Raw genomic sequence first — 22607 nt, forward strand, 5'->3', positions numbered from 1 at the left:
CCCCTTATTTTCGGGTCTGTGCAGGGTCCCCGCTAGGAAGGGGCAGCCCTTGAGTTTCATGTTGGTCGGTTATTAAGCGGCTCCCCCGCGAAGCCCCGCCCAATGCCTGTGCGCTCAAACTAGCAGCGTCCGAGGAACGCGTTAACTGGGAGAAGTGAACTGAGGGGGTCCGGCGGCCGCTGAGGAGGGGAGCGCGCGGGAGGAGGGGCGAGGAGCCCGGAGGCGGGCGCGGCTGGCAGCTTAGAGGGCCCGGGCGGAGGCCTGAGAGCAGGGCTGGAGGGGCGGAGGACCGGGGAGACCCGCCCGCGGCGTTCCCGGCCGGCTCTGAGCAGGCGCCGTGGCAGCGCCCGCGCCCCCTGCCCGCCCTCCGCCGTCGCCAGGACGCAGGCTCGCGTCAGGGCCGGCGGTAGGGCCCGCAGCCGTCGGCCTGGCGTCTTCACCCCGCGCAGTCGGCCTCGCCTAGCCTTCTCGCGCCTGACTGGCCGGACCCTGCCCCTGGCGGAGGTAACTGCCCGCGGATTCCTTACCCCGCGATCCCGGCCTCCTCGTACGCTCCCCGGACCCGGGCGTCCTCGGTCTCCCCTCATCTACTCTTCTGTCGGGCAGGTCCGCGACCTCCCGCCTCCCGGGCCGTCTCCCGCCGCACCCGGCCCTGGTACATCCCCACTACCCAGTCCGGGCCCGTCCTCGCTCTGGGCCTACCCCAGCCTCCCAGCGTCGCCTGCTGACGGAGCGCGGGAGCCCCAAGGGGCCGGGGTCACCCGGCCGGCATGGGCGGTGCCAGGCTCGGGCCACACCTCGGCACCGGACCCGAGCCCCCCAGCTTCTCGAGCAGGATCCGGAGGAATAGAACGTCAATTTTCCTCGCTCTTAGCAATTTTAAGATTGACTAATGGATTTAGGGCATGTCAGTGCATAAAGTTCCCAGTATTTTTTCACTCAATAATTTTAGCAGCACTGATACTATTGACTGGATTTATTTCATTAGGAGCTGCAAATGATGCTTTTCTAATGCCGGCGTTTCTCTGGCATTTGGTTAACCCTTTTGTGAGAATTTATTTTATTTGCAATTTTATTTATTTATTTTTGAGCCGGAGTCTTCGCTGCGTTGCCCACGCTGGAGTGCAGTGGCTCTCACAGGCACAATCACAGCTCACTGTAGCCTCGAACTCTCTTGTCCTCAAGCGATCTTCCCATCTCAGCCTCCGTGCTGGCTGATAGCTAGCATCTTGATAGATCTTTGTGTGCCATCTCTGAGTAGTTTTTCTTTTAAAGCTACTTTATTTAAAAAAACAAAAAAAAAAGCCCATCTAATTTGGCCGGGCACAGTGGATCACGCCTGTAATCCCAGCACTTTGGGAAGCTGAGTCGGGCGGATCACCCAAAGTCAGGGCCCTGTTCGAGACCAGCCTGGCCAACATGGTGAAACCCGGTTTCTACTAAAAATACAAAAAAATTAGCCCGGTGTGGTGGTGCATGCCTGTAATCCCAGCTACTCGGGAGGCTGAGGCAAGAGAATCGCTTGAACCCGGGAGGCGGAGGTTGCAGTGAGCCGAGATCGCGCCACTGCACCGCAGCCTGGGCTACAAGAGCAAAACTTCGACTCAGAAATAAAATATAAATCAAAACTTTATGAAAATTGTCAGTTAAGATCTTCAGTGGTCCATGCGCAGTGGATCGTGCCTGTTATCCCAGCACTTTGGGAGGACGAAGTGGATGGATCACTTGAGGTCAGGAGTTTGAGACCAGCCTGGCCAACATGGTGAAACCCCATCTCTACTTAAAATTAGCCAGGCGTGGTGGCACACGCTTGTAGTCCCAGCTACTCGGGAGGCTAACGCAGGAGAATCACTTGAATCCGGGAGGCGGAGGTTGCAGTGAGCTGAGATCACACCACTGCACTCCAGCTGGGGCAACAGAACGAAACTCTGTCTCAAAAAAAAAAAAAAAAAAAATGCCCAGTGAATATTATGCATCATTTATATTTTATTACTATTATTGTTTACAGAATCTTGGGACTGTTTTACTTAATTGGTCATTGATAGCTTAACAAACATGGAGATAAGATTAGAAATCTTGACATCAACAGGTATTAAGCAGAAAAAACCATGGCCACGTGTCTCCTGGTTGGGAAAGGTAGGTTTTTCTTTATTCATGCAATACCAGTTTTATATATGTTATATGTGTGTTTTGCCTATAATATAGGAGTGTTCTATGATCTTAAATAAATAAAACATCATCTACTGGAGGAGGATCTACAGGAGGATCACCTACCTGCACACTGAACAGGGTTTTGTGTGTTTTCGTTTTTATTATAATGAGCAAGTTAGCTTTTCCAGAATGTTAAGTGGTTTATTTAGAAGATTTTTACTTAAACTATTTTTTTCATATTATGTTTAAGTCAAGTTTAAGTTAAGTTGAGATGGCATATATCAAAAGGGAATATTTAATGTCCTGAGCTTTCCTTTACTGGAACAGTTAATGGAGTGTTTCCTCCTATTGTGGTTTTCATGATTGTGCTATGAAGTGTTCTTGGAAACTAGGATGGAAGAAATGGGCCACAATACGTTAGTAATCCAGGAATGCCATTCATAATATATGGCATAGATTCCCCACTTAGGGAAAGTAGGCAACCCTACTTTATTTGTGATGATTATTGAAATAAAGTGTTAAATTTCCTGTGAGAAATTATACCACTAACTCCCCTGTAACAGGAGTTCTCAAACTATCAGAACTATCTGGAGAGGTGGTTAAAACACAGATTGCTGGGCCCTGTTCCCAAAGTTTTCAGTTAATTAGGTCTGCTGTACGGTTGGATATTTTGTATTTTTTTATTTTTATTTTTTGAGATGGAGTCTCGCTCTGTTGCCCAGGCTGGAGCGCAATGGCATCCTCTCGGCTCACTGCAACCTCAGCCTCCCAGGTTCAAGCGATTGTCTTGCCTCAGCCTCCTGAATAGCTGGGATTACAGACGCATGCCACCATGCCCAGCTAATTTTTATATTTTTAGTAGAGGCTAGGGGTTTCACCATGTTGGTCAGGCTGGTCTTGAACTCCTCACTTCTGAGGTGTTGCTGATGCTGCTGACTCAGTTATACCTTGAAAATCACTGCCTTAGAATATATGAAAACAAAGTTAACTCAAAACAGCCTACTTTTTCTAGGTAATAAAAAATGAGCAGAGTCAGGGATTTATGAATTTCAGAAGCTATATCTATTTTAATCTAAGTAAATAATTTAAAAACTTGCTCATACTACTGTTAAAATTGATGAGAGTCAGGTTCAGTGGTATGCACCTGTGGTCCCAGCTACTCGGGAGGCTAAGGCAAGAGGATCGCTTGAGCCCAGGAGTTCTGGGCTGCAGTGTGCTATACCGATTAGGTGTCTGCACTAAATTCGGTATCAATATGATGACCTCCCGAGATCAAGGGGCTGGGGTAACCACCAGGTTGCCTAAGAATGGTGAACTGGTCCAGGTCAGAAATGGGCCAGGTCAAAACTCTCATGCTTATTAGTAGTGGGATAGTGCCTGTAAATATCTACTCCACTTAAGGCTGGGCAACAAAGTGAGACCTCAGCTCTTAAAAAAAAAAAAAAAAAAAAAGATTAAAAAGTAGATAAGCCAGTTTTGGCTAGCAGAATTATAGGACACTCCTATAATTTTAAACTTCAAAGAAATTGAAATACAACTACTAGGTAGCCTTACCTATTAATTCTAACGACGTATTTTAAAACAATTCAAAATGTTCAGGTTACTATAGAGTATTAAGCTTAATGTTCATTTTATGATTTGTGGTACAAATGGATAATCTTTCTTAAATGTCGCTTTGATTTCTGGGATAATTTATTTAGGCAGTAAGTTGAATTAATTTCTGGCACCTCTTGAGTCCTTCACATGTTTCTTCTCTTAGGAAAAAGAAGCCGTTTTTCTTTTGGATGATAAATTCATAAATGAAATTAATTTGCTATCAGGAAAGATAAAGAAGAAAATTCCTAGTCTGCAGCCTTTCTTGAAGGATGTTATTGTCCTAACAACGTCCAGTAATGGTTAAGTAGTACTGATATTTTCAAATGGCTAAAACTATATTTTTTAATAACTTAGGGTGATGTTAAAGGAAATACTAGATTGTAAGTATTGCATTTCATTTTTGGAAACAGATGCCTGGCTGGCTGGGGTACTAACTACAGGAGAGCTTTTCCTTTGGAACAAAGATCAAGATTGTTTGAGAACTATACCAATAACTGAAAAGCCTAAGGAAATGATCAAAGCTACAGTCGGTGGGAATTTTTTTATTTGTTTAAGTTGGTTTAACTAGGAAAAATAGGAAAAGAGGATGAAACATTTTTCTGTTACTGTCTTGAAAATGTATTTCTGTGTATGTGCATATGTATATCTGAGTGTGTGTGTATATATATATATATATATAGTTTTGGTTATGTTTATCTGTGATACTGAGACTCAACTTGAAGAAGAAAATTCTGGCATGCCTAACATTTCTGTGATAATAATAGGTTTCTAATATCACATAATATATACTTGATAAATGTTGCTATTTTTGTACTTTTTTTTTTCTTTTTTTTGAGACGGAGTCTCGCTCTGTCGCCCAGGCTGGAGTGCAGTGGTGGGATCTCAGCTCACTCGCCTCCGGGGTCCACGCCATTCTCCTGCCTCAGCCTCCCGAGTAGCTGGGACTACAGGCGCCAGCCACCATGCCCGGCTAATTTTTTTGTATTTTTAGTAGAGACGGGGTTTCACCGTGTTAGCCAGGATGGTCTTGATCTCCTGACCTCGTGATCCACCCAGCCTTTTTTTTCTTTTTTAGAGACAGGATCTTGTTCTGTCACTCAGGCTGAAGTATAGTGGCATGATCATAGCTCACTGCAGCTTTGACCTTTTGGGCTAAAGCGATCCGTCTCCTTAAGCCTGCCAAAGTGCTGGGATTACAGGCATGAGCTGCCGTGCCTGGATTGTATTTTTTGCTAGTGCCTTAGTTTTGACATCCTGAATGGTAACATTATTTGTTTTTTTTTTATTGTAAGAATACATAAATTATGTACTTTATTGGGGGGAATTCAGACTTCAGAGGCTTAATTACTTTTTTTGTTACTTTTTTAGCAAGCTCTTTGAGACTGTACTTGTATGTATCTGGAAATGGGAAAAGAATTGTGCTCATAACACCTTCTGGATGCATATTTCTTTGGGAATATTTGGAATTAAAGAATATCTTATCTTCTAAAAGCCTTTCATTGGCGGGTCGGTGGTCCCAGGTCATACCTGAAGAAGCAGTTCTCTTGCCTTCCACCGAAGATAAAGAAGCTGTAGTGAATGCTGTTTTTATAAAAAATGAGGTAAAATCAGTCTCAGACTCTTATCTGTGAAGCAGATTAGCAGAGTGTGTGATGGTATAACTATATATCTTTAGTCACCATAAATTTTCATAGTAATTGTGAAATTCTTGTATGGAAAAGATATTTTTATATTTCTTGGGTCACATTTTTAAAAAGTGTTTATTAAAAGTAGTTTTAACTTAGAACTCCTTTTCTCTATCCTTGATTTAAAAATATAGCTTGTTATGCCGGGCGCGGTGGCTCACGCCTGTATTCCCAGCACTTTGGGAGGCTGAGGCGGGTGGATCACCTGAGGTCGAGAGTTCAAGACCAGCCTGACCAACATGGAGAAACCCCGTCTCTGCTAAAACTACAAAATTAACTGGGCATGGTGGTGCATGCCTGTAATCCCAGCTACTCAGGAAGCTGAGGCAGGAGAATCGATTGAACCTGGGAGGCGGAGGTTGCAGTGAGCCGAGATCATGCCATTACACTCCAGCCTGGGCAACGAGAGTGAAACTCTGTCTCAAAAAAAAAAAAGTATAATATATAATATATATACACGTATATAATATATATCGTATATATTATATATTATATGGTATATTATATATGTATATATTACATGTATATATTATATATATTATATGCATATTATATATTATATACAATATATGTATATTATATATTTTTATATATTATATATTATATATGTATATATATTTTTTATATATTATATATATAGAGAGAGCTTGTTTGGTAATTTAACAAGCTAGAATTGATGATACTAAATATGCGATTTAACTGGGAAATAACAGATTCATGAACTTAAAAAACCAAAATGTATTTAAAATATCTGCTTGGTATTCTTCGTATGTGTGGACCAGCATTTTATTATCCAAACCACTCTTGTTAGAAATTTCACTTTGAAGTTTTATTGTCCCCTCTCCCCACTCTCAGGGTGGTGTGCTAATTTAAATAGTATAAAAGTATAAAAAGAGAAAAATAAATATGTAAGAATATTTTCAGTTATAGTCACAATAAATGTCAGTATTTTCTTAAGAGCATAAACTACAACCTGATTACCCATTTGAGACCTGCCTCTGGCTCAGAAAAAAATTACTTAGTCTTAAGCTTAATGTTAAGGATAAAAAGTATAAGCAAGATCTCAATATTTTTTACTGGTTTATGATGAGTAATATATATATGTATTTTAGTATCTTGATTTATTTTCAGATTAATTTTATACTAAAGTATATTAAATTTATCTACAGTTATTTGGAGACTGCTGCCTGTGTTCATTTACTTTTTATTCTGGGGAATGCCTGAAGTTAACATTTCTAGCAATTCGGTGGCATGAGAATGTATTTACATCTGTAAGGTGAGGTAAATGTTTTCTTCTTCCTTTTCTTACTGATTTTTTTTTCTTTTGGAGGCAGGGACTTGCTGTGTCACCCAGACTGGAGGGTAGTGGCACAATCATAGCTCAGCCTCCTGAGTACCTGTGACTACAGGTTTGTGCCACCATGCCTGGCTAATTTTTTTTTTTTTTTTTAACAGACAAGTTCTTGCACTCCTGAGCTCAAGCAGTCCTCCTGCCTTGGCCTCCCAAAGTGCTGGGATTACAGGCATGAGGCATCATACCCGGCCCCATATTTTCTATCCCTTTTTAAACATTATTATCTTTTGATCCATATACATGTAATAAAATTTGTAAATGTTATTGTGAGTTTCAAGTTCTGAGGCTTTACAAATCATTTCTTCCCCTCTTATTTCTAAATGTTTAATCCAGAAAGTTTATCTTGTTTTGTCTTGTTTCTCTTCTTTGAAGTGAGAATTTGTAAAAGATAAGACAAGCTATGGTTTTACTTGTCTAAGACTATAAAAGTAACTATTTTGGAAAAGAATTCAGTTGAAATTTAAAAGGGACATAACTTTTGATTTCCTATTGTACCTTTTAAATGCTTAAGTGTTCTTTTATTTAAAAATAGTTTTATTCTAAAAAGCCTAATAAAATAGAAAATATGCATTTTTTTTTTTTGAGATGGAGTCTTGCTCTGTCGCCCAGGCTGGAGTGCAGTGGTGCAATCTTGGCTCACTGTAACCTCCGCCTCCCGGGTTCAAGTGATTCTCCTGCCTCAACCTCCCGAGTAGCTGGGACTACAGGTGCCCGCCACCAGGCCTGGCTAACTTTTTGTATTTTTAGTAGAGACGGGGTTTCACCATGTTAGTCAGGCTGGTCTTGAACTACTGACCTTGTGATCCGCCTGCCTCAGCCTCCCAAAGTGCTGGAATTACAGGCATGAGCCACCTCACCCAGCTGAAAATATGCATTATTTTCTTACAATGCCTAAGTAAGATTGAGTAAAATGGTGTGATTTTTATTTTTATTTTTCTGTTTGTTTTATTTTTATATTTTATATTAAGATATAACTTACATGAAGTAAAATGAACAAATCTTGGCTGAGTGTAGTGGTGGATGCCTGTAATCCCAGCACTCTGGGAGGCCGAGGCAGGAGGATCACTTGAGCCCAGGAGTTCAAGACCAGCCTGGACAACATGGCAAAATCCCATCTCTACACAAAATATAAAAAAAATTAGCTGAGCATGGTGGCGCATGCCTATAGTCCCAGCTGCTTGGGAGGCTGAGGTGGGAGAATCACTGAAGCCCAGGAGGTCCAGGTTGCAGTGAGTTCAAATCGTGCCACTGCACTCCAGCCTGGGTGACAGAGTGAGACCCTGTCTGGAAAATAAATAAATAAATAAAATAAGATGAACAAGTCTTAAGTGTACAACTAGATAGACTTTGAAAAATATATACAATTGTTTGAAATATATATATCACTTGGATCAATTATAGAACATTGATACTATCCCCAAAGTTTCCCTCTTCTTTCTGTCTATCTACCTATCTATCTATCTATCTATCTATCTATTTATTTTTGAGATAGAGTCTTGCTCTGTCTCCCAGGTTGGAGTGTGGTGGTGCAATCTTGGCTCACTGCAACTTCTGCCTCCCAGGTTCAAGCGATTCTCCTGTCTCAGCCTCCCGAGTAGCTGGGATTATGGGCGTGCGCCAACACACCCAGCTAATTTTTTGTATTTTTAGTAAAGATGGGGTTTCGCCATGTTGGCCAGACTGGTCTCGAACCCCTGACCTCAAATGATCTGCCCGCCTTGGCCTCCCAAAGTGCTGGGATTACAGGCATTAGCCACCATGCCTGGCCTTCTCTACATTTTATTTTTTATTTTATTATTTTTTTTGAGACAGAGTCTCACTCTGTTGCCCAGGCTGGAGTGCAGTGACGTAATCTCGGCTCACTGCAACCTCTGCCTCCCGGGTTCAAGCGATTCTTCTGCCTCAGCCTCCCGAGTAGCTGACACTGCAGGTGCGCACCCCCACGGCTGGCTAATTTTTGTATTTTTAGTAGAGATGGGGTTTCACCATATTGGCCAGGCTGGTCTCGAACTCCTGACCTACTTTTTAAATTCCTTTAAAAATATTTGGCATTATGTAGAAATACGTTTATCCAAACTTTTAGTGGAAGCAGGTATAATATATTTGGGGTTGCATATAAAAACATGGCTCTACTAACAGAACTCTGATATTCAATTTATTTAGCTAATCTGCAGGTGCTCTTTTGTGCACAGACTTCTGAAAGGTCTCTGATATAGTTTGGATGTTTGTCCCCTCCAAGTCTCGTGTTGAAAATAATCCTTAATGTTGGAATGTTGGAGGTGGGGCCTGGTTGGAGATGTCTGGGTCAAGGCGGCAGATCCCTCATGAATGGCTTGGTGTTCTGCTTACAGTAATGAGTTCTTGCTCTGAGTTCACGGGAGATCTGGTTGTTTAAAAGAGCCTGGAATCTCCTTCTCTCCCTTGCTCCCTCTCTTGGGAAAATGCTGCTCCCCATTTCCTTTCTGCCGTGGTTAAAAGCTTCCTGAAGCCCTCACAAGAATCCGAGGAGATGCTGATGCCATGCTTGCACAGCCTGCAGAACCGTGAGCCCGAATAAACCCCTTCTCTTTCTTTCTTTCTTTTTTTTCTTTGATATGGAGTCTCACTCTGTCGCCCAGGCTGGAGTGCAGTGGCGTGATCTTGGCTCACTGCGACCTCCGCCTCCCGGGTTCAAGCAATTCTCCTGCCTCAGCCTCCCGAATAGCTTGGATTACAGGTGCACTCCACCATGCCCAGGTAATTTTGTATTTTTAGCAGAGACGGGGTTTCACCTGTTGGCTAGGCTGGTCTCAGACTCCTGGCCTCAAGTGATCCACCCGTCTCTGCCTCCTAAAGTGCTGGGATTACAGGTGTGAGCTACCGTGCCCAGCCAACCCCTTTTCTTTATAAATTACTCAGTCTCAGGCATTCCTTTACAGCAACACAATGGATTAACATAGTCTGTAAAATATTCCCTAAGTACATGTGCACATGTAGGAATTTGGATGGATCCTTTAATTTTTGTAATGAACTACATATAAATTTAAAAGTTACTATACCTTTTGTTTTCAATTATTTCATTACTTTTTTAGATCATTGCCATACCATGTTCATTGGGCTCAACAAGACTGTCATCTCTGCAGTTTAATTCCTAAATGTGAATCAGTAAAGTCAAGAGGAGCTCTAATTTCTGCCTTTTCAAGAGATGGCCTTACCCTGGCAGTAACTCTTAATCAGAAAGACCCCAAGGTCAGTAAATATCTGTCTTAGAAAGTAATCTATAAAAGAAGGAGTTTATTCCAGTTTTGAGATTTTTCTTTTTCTAAATACTCCTTTATATCCATTTTTTTTTTCTTTCTGGTTTTTTTTTTTTTTTTTTTTTTGACAGGGTCTCTCTCTGTTGCCTAGGCTGGAGTGCAGTTGTGCGATCATGGCTTGCTGCAGCCTCGACCTCCTGGGCTCAAGTGATCCTCTCACCTCAGCCCCCCAAGTAGCTGAGACCACAGGCTTATACCACCGTGCCTGGCTAATTTTTGTGTTTTTTTGGTAGAGATGGGGTTTTGCCATATTGCCCAGGCTGGTCTTGAATTCCTGAGCTCAAGCAGTTCTCCCACCTCAGCCTCCCAAAGTGCTGGGATTACAGGTGTGAACCACTGTGCCCAGCCTGCTTTATATTCTTTAAGTTGGTGGTGTTTAATCCAATTTGACATTGTGGATTGGTAAAGTTCTTTAAATTAGATCCCATAACTTTCAAAACTTGGCTTTCAGAAATGAAAAAAGAATAAGGGAAAAAGAGGAAAGAAGAGCATTGTGGTAACTAATGTTGTTAAGGTAGAACATAAAAGAGCAAAGGCTACCAGGGGTCAATATTGCCTTGCCAGTTAGGAAATACTCCCTAGATAGTTTATTAATATAATAATAGATCTCTGTATCACCAGAATTATAAATAATGGTTACAGTAAAATAATTTTAATAGTTTTCTTGTCTTTTTTTTCCTTTCTAGGCAACTCAGGTATTATTTATAAACACACTGAATTTTGTTACTCTCTGTGGTAGTCTTAAAGGATGTAGTAACAAGAGTCCCGTGGTTCCAGCTACACTTATTAGGTAAGAACTCTTTTGTCTGTCTTTTTTTTTCTTTTTTTCTTTTAAAAGAGATGGGTCTTTGTCAGGTGTGGTAGCTCACACCTGTAATTCTAGCACTTTGGGAAACCAAAGTGGGAGGATCACTTGAGCTCAGGAGTTTGAGACCAGCTTGGGCAACATAATGAGACCTCATCTTTACTAAAAAATAAAAAGAAATTAGCCGAGCATGGTGGTGGACACCTGTAGTCCCAGCTACTTGAGAGGCTGAGCTAGGGGGTATCACCTGAACGTGGGTGATAGAGGCTGCAGTGAGCTATGATCTTGCCACTGCACTCCAGTCTGAGCAACAGAGCAAGACCCTATCTCAAAAAAAAAAAAAAAAAAAGGCTGGGCGCTGTGGCTCACGCCTGTAATCCCAGCACTTTGGGAGGCTGAGGTGGGTGGATCACCTGAGGTCAGGAGTTTGAGACCAGCCTGGCCAAAATGGTGAAACCCCATCTCTACTAAAAAAAATACAAAAAAAAAAAATTAGCCAAGTGTGGTGGCATGTGCCTGTAGTCCCAGCTACTTGGGAGGTTGAGGCATAAGAATTGCTTGAACCCAGGAGGTGGAGGTTGCCGTGAGCTGAGATCACACTACTGCACTCCAGCCTGGATGACAGAGGGAGACTCTGTCTCAAAAAAAAAAAAAAAAAAAGATGGGGTCTTACTTGTTGCCCAAGCTGGAGTGTAGTGGTGTGATCATAGCTCACTGCAGCGTTGAACTCGCGGGCTCAAACAGTCATTCCTTCCTCATCCTTCTGAGTAGCTGGGACTACAGGTGTGTGTCACTGTATGTGGCTAATTTTTTAAAAGTTTTTTGTAGAGACAGGGTCTTGCTATGTTGACCATGCTGGTCTTGAACTTCCAGCCTTAAGTGATCCTCCCACCTTGGCCTCCTAAAGTGCTGGGATTACAGGCCTGAGCCATCATGCCCAGCCTAAAAGTCGCTTTATATAAGGAAGGCCTTAAATGCTTTTTTTTTTTGAGATGGAGTCTCACTCTGTCACCCAGGCTGGAGTGCAGTGGTGTGATCTCGGCTAACTGCAAGCTCTGCCTCCTGGGTTCACGCCATTCTCCTGCCTCAGCCTCCCGCGTAGCTGGGATTAAAGGCACCCGTCACCATGCCCGGATAATTTTTTTGTATTTTTTTTTAGTAGAGATGGGGTTTCACCGTGTTAGCCAGGATGGTCTCAATCTCCTGACCTCGTGATCCACTCGCCTTGGCCTCCCAAAGTGCTCGGATTACAGGCGTAAGCCACCGTGCCTGGCCATAGGTGCATATTTCTTACATGCATATGTTGTGTAGTGGTGAAGTGTGGGCTTTTAGTATTAATAGTGAACATTGTACCCAACAGATAATTTTTCAACCCTCACTCCCCTCCCGTCTTTTAGTAGTCTCCAATGCCTATTATTCCACTCTGTATGTCCATGTGTACCCATTGTTTAGTCCCTACTTATAAGTTAGAATATGTAGTATTTGACTTTCTGTTTCTGAGTGATTTTACCTAGGATAATGACCTCCAGTTCCATCCATGTTACTGCAAAAGACATGACTTCATTTGTTTTATGGCAGAGTAGCATTCCATGATACATATATATACACACACCACATTTTCTTTATCCAATCCTTTGTTGATAGATGGTTCTGTTGATTCTCTATCTTTGCTATTGTGAATAGTGATGTGATAAACGTGTGAGTGCAAGTATCTTTTTGATATAATGATTTCTTTCCCTTTGGGTATATACCCAATAGTGGGATTACTAGATTGAATGGTAGTTCCTATTTTGGTTCTTTGAGAAATCTCTATACCATAATGATTGTACTAATTTGCGTTCCCACCAATCATGTTTGTTCCCTTTTCTCATGTTCCCATGAGAAACATGTTCCCATGTTCCCTTTCCTCTGCATACTTGCCAACATGTTGTTTTTTGACTTTTTAGTAATAGCCATTCTGACTGGTATGTTATCTCGTTGTGGTTTTAATTTGCATTTCTCTGATGATTAGTGATGTTGAGCATTTTTTCATGTTTATTGGCTGATTGTATGTCTTTTGAGAAATGTCTGTTCATGTCCTTTGCCCAGTTTTTGATGAGGTTGCTTTTTTTTTTGCTTGTTGAGTTGTCTTAGTTTCTCATAGATCCTAGATATTAGCCCTTTGTCAGACACATAGTGTGCAAATATTTTCTCCCATTTTGTAGGTTGCCTTTTTACTTCAATTGTGTCTTTTGCTGTGCAGAAGCTTTTTAAGTTAATTAATTCTCATTTGTCTATTTTTGTTGTGTTTGCTTTTGAGGATGTGGTCATAAATTCTTTGCCTAGCCCAATGTCCAGAAGAGTTTTTCCTAGGTTTTCTAATAGGATTTTTTTAGTTACAGGCCTTATGTTTAGGTCTTTAATCCATCTTGAGTTAATTTTTGTATATGATGAGAGGTATGGGTCCAGTTTCATTCTTCTGCACGTCTATCCAATTTTCCCAGCACCATTTTTATTGAATAGGTTGTCCTTTCCCCAGTGTATATTTTTATCGACTTTGCTGAAGATCAGTTGGTTGTAGCTATGTGGCTTTATTTCTGGGTTCTGTATTCTGTTACATTTATCTGTGTGCTGTTTTTATACCAGTACCATGCTGTTTTGGCTGCTATAGCCTTGTAGTATAATTTGAAATTAGTAGGCTGGGCATGGTGGCTAACGCACTTTGGGAGGCCAAGGTGGGTGCATCACCTGAGTTCGGGAGTTGGAGACCATACTGACCAACATGGAGAAACCCTGTCTCTACTAAATTGGATTTTGTAAAATTAGCCAGGTGTGGTGGTGCATGCCTGTAATCCCAGCTACTGAAGAGGCTGAGGCAAGAGAATCACTTGAACCCTGGTGGTGGAGGTTGTGGTGAGCCGAGATTGCACCGTTGCACTCCAGCCTGGGCAACAAGAGTGAAACTCTGTCCAAAAAAAAAAAAAAAAAAAAATGCTGGGCACAGTGGCTCATGCCTGTAATCCCAGCACTTTGGGAGGCCAAGGTGGGTGGATCACGAGGTCAGGAGTTCGAGACCAGCCTGACCAACATGGTGAAACCCTGTCTCTAGTAAAAATACAAAAATTAGCTGGTGTGATGGTGTGCGCCTGTAATCCCAGCTACTCAGGAGGCTGAGGCAGGAGAATCGCTTGAACCTGGGAGGCAGAGGTTGCAGTGAGTCGAAATTGTACCACTGCTCTCCAGCCTGGGTGACAGAACGAGACTCCATTGCAAAAAAAAAAAAAAAAGAAAAGAAATTAGATAATATGATACCTCCAGCTTTGTTCTTTTGTTTTTGGTTCCATACGAGTTTTAGGATTGTTTTTTCTAATTACGTGAAAAATGGCGCTGGTAATTTGATAGAGATTGCATTGAATCTGTAGATTTATTTGGGCAGTATGTTCATTTTAATGATATTGGCCTTTTAATCCATAAGCATGAGATGCTTTTCCATTTGTTTATGTCATCTACAATTTCTCTTATCAGTGTTTTATAATTATAATTTCTTTTATCAGTGTTCTCCTCATAGAGATCTTTTACCTTCTTGGTTAAATATATTGCTAGGTATTTTCTTTTATTTTTTGTAGCTAATGTTAATGGGATTGCCTTCTTGATTCAGTCCTTGGCTACATAGTTATTGGTGTATTTTCTACTGATTTCTGTATATTCATCTTGTTAATATAAAGTATCCTGAAATCTTACTATATTCATTTATCAAATCTAAGAGTTTTTGTGGAGTCTTTAGGGTTTTCTAGATATAAGATTATATTGTCAGTGAAGAGTGATAATTTGGATGCCTTTTATTTATTTTTTTATCTTGCCTGATTGCTCTGACTAGGACTTCTAGCATTATGTTGAATAGGTGTGGTAAAAGTAGGCATCCTTGTATTGTTCCAGTTCTAAACATTATAGTTGATACCACAGAACAACGACTATTAAGACTATTATGAAATAATACACTCACAAACTACAAAACCTGGAGGAAATTGATGAGTTTCTTTTATAGGTGACTGGACTCTTTTCTTTTGCTAATTTTAAAATTCTTTCTTTCCCTTTGATTTAACACATTCTGAATATAATAGCCTCTGGTGGAGTCCTTTTTGCTATGTATTTGCCTGGGGATCACTGGGCCTCCTGTATCTGAATGTCTAACTCTCTTGCTAGACTTAGGAAGTTTTCATTTATTATTCTTTTAAATAGGTTTTCGGCACTTTTTGATCTCTCTTACCCTTCAGGAATACTGATAATTTATAAGTTCACTCACTTTTTGTACTCCCAGACCTCTTGAAGGCTTTGTTCATTCTTTTTTTTTTTTCTTATTTTTGTCTGACTGAGATTCTTTCTTTTGCTTGGTGTAGTCTATTATTGAATCTTTTGAATGTATTTTATATTTCCTTCAATTCATTTTTTATTTCCAGAATTTCTTTTTTTTTAATCTTTCTCCTTGGTAAATTTCTCATTCATATTGATTTTCCGATTTCTTTGTATTGGTTTTCAGATTTTCTTGCATCTCATTGAGCTTCTTCAAAATCAGTATTTTGAATTATTTCTCTGGCATTTTGGGGGAATTATTTTTGATTGGCATCTATTACCGGACAATTTTTGTGGTCCTTTGGTGGTGTCATATTTCCTTGCTTTTCTTATGTTTTCTGTGGCCTTCCATTGATGTCTGTGCATCTGGTACAGCCGTTGCTTGTTTTAATTTTTTGAAAATGCTTTTATAGAGGAGAATTTTTTTCCTGAAGATGTATGTATGTTGTTGATTGAGTAGGATACTTTGGCTTTGATTTTGCATACTTGTAGTAGTGTAATCTTTGTATGACTTCTTCAGTAGTACACAGGGTTGGTGGCACCTGTGATTTCCTCAGTGGCTTAAGGTGTAGTTATTAGTTGGGGTTATGGTGAAGTTTTGTTAGGGACTTGGACAACAACTGAGCCAGTCTTCAGGCCCTAGTAGTGGCAGCAGTGGGGTGAGTGTGCCTGTTTTTAGGCCCTAGACCACCTTATACTGGCCCTGGTATTGATGGGTCCTGAAGGCTGATTCTTGGGCTTCCAGGTGGCATGCTTAGAAACTAGTAGTGGGAGTGGTGGTCTAGGTGTGTGAGTGGTTTCTCAGGCCCCTGGGTATCTGGTATGGTGTGGGCGATGGCAGTAGTAGTGGTGAAGCAACTCACTGGGACCCAAGTAGTCCATGTTGGAGTTACTGGAAGTTGTGATGGTTTGGGGGGACTAGTCCCCCGTGACATAGCTGCTCTGTGGCAGGGTGGCGGGTATTCTCCTAAGTGTGCTTCGGAGAGCTTGGTCTTCCCTGTTCCCTGAGTTGGGTGGTGCCTGCAGCCACCTCAACCCAAACTCAGCCCAAGGGTGGGACGTAGCCCAGCTCTAAACAGTCAAAATGGTACCTTGGGCCTGGGACCAGAGAGGGTGGTATCCTTCCCAGGCAAGCAGTGTAGGCAAGAAGCTGTGAGAAGTGCAGCCTGCTCACATCTCAGTCTCAACAGCAGCCCACAGCAGGGTGATAGGGAGCCTCCCAGGAGTGCCTGAGAGTGCCTGGTCTCCCCTCTTCCTCCCTGAAGCAGTGCAGTAGCAGCCAAGTCTGTAGATCCCTGGTATCTAGGCTTTCTGACGCTGCTCTAGGCTTGGATGCCTGTGGGATTCCATGTGTTTTCCCTTTCTGGAGCAATGTCGCTGAGCATTCTTTAGGCAGCTGCATGTGTCAGGCCCAAAGCCCTAGTGGGTTGAGGGTTTCTCCCACTCAGAGGTTATGAAAGCCTGTTTTGGGGTATGAAGCCCTGCAGATTTTTCTCTTACTGTTTCCCTGTGTTCAGGAGCCTTTTCCCACTCTTAGTCTTACTTACTACTTAATAGTAAGTGGACAGTCCATGGTTCCTCTCCATGGAGGAGTTACATGCTACCTGTGTCTAGTCAGCCATCTTGAGCTGAGTGTCTTTCTTTCTTTCTTTTTTTTTTTTTGCAACAAGGTCTTGTTCTGTTACCTGGGCTGGAGTGCAATGGCGTGATCATAGCTCACTGCAGCCTCAAACTTCTAGGCTCAAGCTATCCCCCTGCCTGCCTCAAGCTATCCCCCTGCCTGCCTCAACCTCCCAAGTAGCTGGGATTACAGGTGCACGCCACCACGACTGTTTTTTTGTTTTTTTTTTGGTAGAGCCAGGGGGTCTTGCTATGTTGCCCTGGCTGGTCTTGAACTCCTGACCTTATGCAGTTCTCCCACCTTGGCCTCCCAAAATACTGTGATTACAGATGTCAGCCACTGCACCTGGCCGAGAGAGCCTAGTCTTTTTTTTTTTTTTTTTTCCCCCCAAGATGGAGTCTTGCTCTGTCGTCCAGGTGGGAGTGAAGTGGTGCGATCTCGTCTCACTGCAACCTCTGCTTCTCGGGTTCAAGCACTTCTCTGCCTCAGCCTCCCGAGTAGCTGGGATTACAGGTGCCCACCACCATGCCTGGCTAATTTTTTTGTATTTTTAGTGGAGACGGGGTTTCATCATCTTGGCCAGGCTGGTCTTGAATTCCTGACCTCGTGATCCACCTGCCTCGGCCTCCCAAAGTGTTGGGATTATGGGCCTGTGCCACTGTGCCTGGCCAAGCCTAGTTTTTTAAACAAGTCCCTACATATGCATCCTGTACATCTGAGTCAATAGTAACATAAGTGTTGATTTGGGATGGCATATGAGCTACCACCAGGATCCATGCAAAATTACAGAGTAGGAGAATTTCCTCTTACAGCTTCTAACTTCCTTTTCTGAATACTTTTCCATGCTGTTCTATGCATTTTCAGAGTTTTTAGGTTTATCTAGCCCTGCCTCTTCATTTTCTTTTACTTTCCACAAGTTCCTTTCTCTTTGGTAAATTTCTCATTCATATTATTCATAATACTTTGAAAGTATTAGTCTCAGTTCAGTGGTCTTTTTGATTTAGTGTCTGTCATTTTCTGAGGAGGACCTACTGTTTGTTCTCATTAAACATTAGTATCACCAGATATCAACACCTGTGAAAAGAAGGGAATAAGGGTTAAAATATAAAATTTTAAAAAATAAAAATAAAATAAATTAAAAAATCACGAAATAGTTAAGGAGTAGTACCAGTTAGAGCTTTGGGAAGAGGGAGAGTCTGCTGTTGAGAGGGACTGTAACAGCCTGCAGAGAGGACAGATGTGGCCTTGAAATCTATCAGTAGATCTTGATTGTAGACTCTACTAGGATTAAAATTCATTCTAATATGTGAGTGACTAAAAAACTCAGTTCTTTAGGAATATATATATATTTTTTCTCTGTGTCCCAGACTGGAGTGCAGTGGTATGATCTCGGCTCACTGCAACCTCTGCCTCCCCAGTTCAAGCCATTCTCCTGCCTCAGCCTCCCCAGTAGCTGGGATTATGGGCACCCGCCACCACGCCTGGCTTATTTGTATTTTTGTAGAGATGGTGTTGGCCAGGCTGGTCTTGAACTCCTGACCTCAGTTGATCCGCCTGCCTCGGCCTCCCAAAGTGCTGGGATTACAGGCTTGAGCCACGGTGCCTGGCCGAATATTTTCGTTTTTTAATTGCTTATGAATTTCTAATTGGAATATTGTTGAAATAGATGTTTATGAACAAACTCCTTTGTTCTAGGAAGTAAAATTCATGAAATGTGTATGGCAATTGTCTACTATTAGTCATTCTTTTGCCCTCATTTTTTGAACTTTCACACCTCTGCTTGGTACAGCCCATTTTAAATCGTCATAGACATTGTAAAGTATCTCTTCTAAACATGTTGTCTCTTATTTATTATAGGTCCTACTGGGTAGGTGATATCAGCTGGACGCATGATAGTCTTTTTCTGGCTTGTATGTTAAAACGTGGCTCTCTGGTTTTATTGACCTGCCAAGGTGAATTGCTAACATTAATTACATTTGGTTGCTCTATAGAATTTGGCCCAGCAGAATTTATTCCTCTTCATCCACTAATAACGTATAGGTGAGACATTTGAATTGTGTTAATTTGTTTATAGATTTTTTTTCTGTTTTGTATTACTTTTACTGTGTATTTAAAAAAAATTTCATCTTTCAAATTGTCTTTACTTTTTCTTTGAGTCTGTCATCTCAATATCTGTTTCTTATTTATAGTTTTCTTCTATTTCTTTTTGTGGCTTAATCCTGGTGAAAATTTGACATTGTGACTATGTAAGTATAAGTTATTTAAATATTTAATAGCACAAAAAATTATCTTCTTTGATATAAAAGTTAATAAAGTATGATATAGCATTTATTGTTATAAAATAATAGTACTTAGAAAATTAATAACTCAAAATTAACTTGACATATGGATTTATCTACTTTTTTCCCAAAGGGAAAAAGTTATTGGAAATGGATAGAAAACTGTAGGATTTAGCCGTATTTTAATTTTTGTTGTTGTTTTAAAATTTTTTTTATTGATATACAATATTTTACATATTTATGGGATACATGTGATATTTTGTTACTTGGATAGCATGTGTCATATTATAATTTTTACTTGTGAGATGAAGTAGCAATTTGGCTTTGGAGTCAGATCAAGATTCACATACCGGTTCTTTTACTTATTAGTTGTATGACTTTGGGTTAGTTATTCTTTTTTTTTTTTTCAATTTTTAAATTTTCATTCTTAGTTTTATTTATTTATTTTTTCTTGAGACGGAGTTTCGCTCTTGTTGCCCAGGCTGGAGTGCAGTGGTGTGATCTCGGCTCACTGCAACCCCCTCTCCCGGGTTCAAGCGATTCTCCTGCCTCAGCCTCCTAAGTAGCTGGTATTACAGGCATGTGCCACCATGCCTGGCTAATTTTGTATTTTTAGTAGAGACGGGGTTTCACCATGTTGGTCAGGCTGGTCTGGAACTCCTGACCTCAGGTGATCCACCCGCCTTGGCCTCCCAAAGTGCTAGAAGTACAGGCATGAGCCTGTTCCAATTTTTTTATTTTTAAAAATTTATTTTGATCTCCCATCTTGCAGAAGGGTTATTCTTTAAGCCTCAGTTTCTTTTACTATGAAAGGAGTGTGACGCTAATTGTGTCTTAGGGTTTAGAGAATGAAGTAAGGTAATACATAATTATAAATCAGCACTGTCTGGCATAAAGTTAGTGCTCAGTAAATATTTGTTGTTATTGATGTTGATTATATGTGGCTAGACACATATGCATAACTGTTTACAAGACAGAAAAGTTGGAAAATACATTTGAAATTAATCTATTCCGTTTGCTTTACAGAAAGGAAACTGAGGTAGGGTGTTTACTTGATTATATTTATATTTATTATTTATTTATTTATTTATTTATTTTGAGACAGAGTCTCGCTCTGTCCCCCAGGCTGGAGTGCGGTGGCGCCATCTCGGCTCACTGCAAGCTCCGCCTCCTGGGTTCACGCCATTCTCCTGCCTCAGCCTCCCCAGTAGCTGGGACTACAGGCGCCCGCCACCACGCCCAGCTAATTTTTTAGAGACGGGGTTTCAACATGTTGGCCAGGATGGTCTCGAACTGACCTTGTGATCCTCCCGCCTCGGCCTCCCAAAGTGCTAGGATTACAGGCTTGAGCCACCACGCCCGGCCTCCTCCTTGATTATATTTAGCAAAAATTACATTTAATTTTTTTTTTTTTTTTTTTTTTGAGACCGAGTCTCACTCTGTTACCAAGGCTGGAGTGTAGTGGTGTGATCTCGGCTTACTGCAACCACCACCTCCCGGGTTCAAGAAATTCTGCCTCAGCCTCCTGAGTAGCTGGAATTGCAGGCGTGTGCCACCACGCCCAGATAATTTTTGTATTTTTACTAGAGATGGGGTTTCACCGTATTGGTCGGGCTGGTCTCAAACTCCTGACCTCGTGATCCGCCCGCCTCAGCCTCCCAAAAATGACAATTTTTAGCAATTGGCAATGCTAATGGAAAAACGTGTCACTTCCTGCAGTGAAAGTATTTTTTCCTTACTTGTTATGGTCTAATTCATAATTCATTAGAATTTTCTCATATTCTCCTTTAAAATTAATATTTGGGGCCTTCCAAACTGCTTTTTTTCTGATTATGAAAGTATAGTATTCATTATTTATTTTAGCACTCAAAAATCAAATGTTACAAAACTAAATAATGTGGAAAATTAAATACTTGTAATCCTATACTTCAAAGGTAACAATTATTAACATTTTAGTATGTTGTCCCCCAAATTTTAAAAATATTCATATAACAATGATAATAGCAATATTAGTTTCTTTTTTAAAAACTAGATAATGTGATATATCCTGTTTACTATTTTCCATTTTTGATTTCACAGTATATCTTTTACATCTTTCCATGTTAGGCATTATTTTTAATGGTTCTACAGAAGTCTGTGAGATGTATGTCCTATAATTACCAATTTTCTATTGTTGCCATTTGGCTAATAAAAAAAATCTGTATTTGAATAGTTGCCTAACCAGAAAAAAATTACAATATACTTTGATGGTTTGTTCCTTTTATATTTGTAAAGCCCCAACTTTAATAAGGAGTGATATTAAGTAATCAGAATCAGGTACATCATAATAACAATATTGTATGTTTAAGTTAAGTGGAAACTCAAATTTAAATAGGTAAAATTTTACTCACCACCATTCTCTCAAATCTTCTCAACTTTTTTCTTTCTCCTCTTTAATAAAAAGTATACTGATAGTTCATAGTTTATTTGTGTAAGCATATTTAAATATATGGTAAGAGGAAAGTTAACTATTTAACTCTCTTTAATAGTAAAAATAAACTGCCTGAATTATTTTCTGAAATAGGTTGTATGTAGATAAATACAAAATAGAATAAATGCTACCATTTAGGAAAATTTTAAAACACATGAACCTATATATTATTTTGTCTTTATCCTGTGTTATGTTTTCCTGAAAGATATAAACACATTTAATATTTTTTGTGTGTTTCACCTGCTTGCTTTTTCATTGTTCTGTAACTTTTTCTTCTTTTTTGAAAAACATTATTGTTTTCCTTAAGATCTTTCTCTTACTGATTCTTGTATTTTGATGTTTGTTTACTAGACCACAGCAGTTTACGTTTCAAGATTCAAATAATTCTGTTGATTCATCAGCTTCTGATAGTGACCCTATGAGACAGAGATTTTCTATAAAAGCACACTCACGATTACCCTACCTCGTTATATCTGATGGATATATGGTCACAACCCTTCGATTTCTTGATAGCCTATCTCCATCAGTACACATGAGATCACTTCTACTTGATTCAACCCAGAGGCTTGAGAAAATATATCAAAGTGTGATATTGTCTAAGGTATAGTGCTTTTTTATATCATTGGGGAAAGTTGCCTTTTTCTTTTCAAATTTAAAACTTTACTGACAATAATGTCCTTGAATTGTATACAGTTGTCTATAGAATTTTTAATTGCTTATAATAGAATTACAGATAACATTTTGCTCTTGGAAATCTTTCATCTTTTCTTCTTTAGCCAAAAGGCAAAGGACTGAACTTGCGATCACTGAATTCCCTAAGGTCTAGCCTGTTAGAACACCAAGGAAATGAAAGTTCAGCCGATTTCACTGTCCCCAAATTCTTGCAGGCAGAAGAAACAATAAATGAAAATGCAGCAGATTTTCAGGTACTTAGCAGCAGAATTTTATTTACTTGGAACAATTATGACTTTATTCCAAGAAACATATTCTGTTTTTCTCTTGTTAAAGGGAAGAGAAATTT

General features: G+C 40.4%; 1 protein-coding gene across 16 annotated transcripts in view; it reads left to right on the top strand.

The window, feature by feature from the left end:
- The first annotated feature begins 242 nt into the window (after positions 1-242).
- The window catches only part of CPLANE1 (ciliogenesis and planar polarity effector complex subunit 1), a 142857-nt gene continuing 120492 nt past the window's right edge, over positions 243-22607 (top strand). For 12 of the 16 annotated variants that reach the window (XM_057302306.2, XM_008955980.5, XM_063604498.1 and 9 more), the window contains exons 1-11: positions 243-504; positions 2009-2136; positions 3911-4046; positions 4158-4277; positions 5116-5348; positions 6602-6708; positions 9858-10014; positions 10769-10872; positions 18695-18877; positions 21938-22187; positions 22363-22512. In XM_057302306.2, coding sequence (XP_057158289.1) covers positions 2056-2136; positions 3911-4046; positions 4158-4277; positions 5116-5348; positions 6602-6708; positions 9858-10014; positions 10769-10872; positions 18695-18877; positions 21938-22187; positions 22363-22512 — 1521 coding nt within the window. In that variant the 5' untranslated portion in view covers positions 243-504; positions 2009-2055. Of the gene's footprint in view, positions 505-2008; positions 2137-3910; positions 4047-4157; positions 4278-5115; positions 5349-6601; positions 6709-9857; positions 10015-10768; positions 10873-18694; positions 18878-21937; positions 22188-22362; positions 22513-22607 lie in introns of those variants that run through there. The other 4 variants (XM_063604502.1, XM_063604504.1, XM_063604506.1 and 1 more) reach the window with 2 other exon arrangements.

The sequence above is a fragment of the Pan paniscus genome, chromosome 4 (genome assembly GCF_029289425.2).
Source record: "Pan paniscus chromosome 4, NHGRI_mPanPan1-v2.0_pri, whole genome shotgun sequence".
Lineage (NCBI taxonomy): Eukaryota > Metazoa > Chordata > Mammalia > Primates > Hominidae > Pan > Pan paniscus.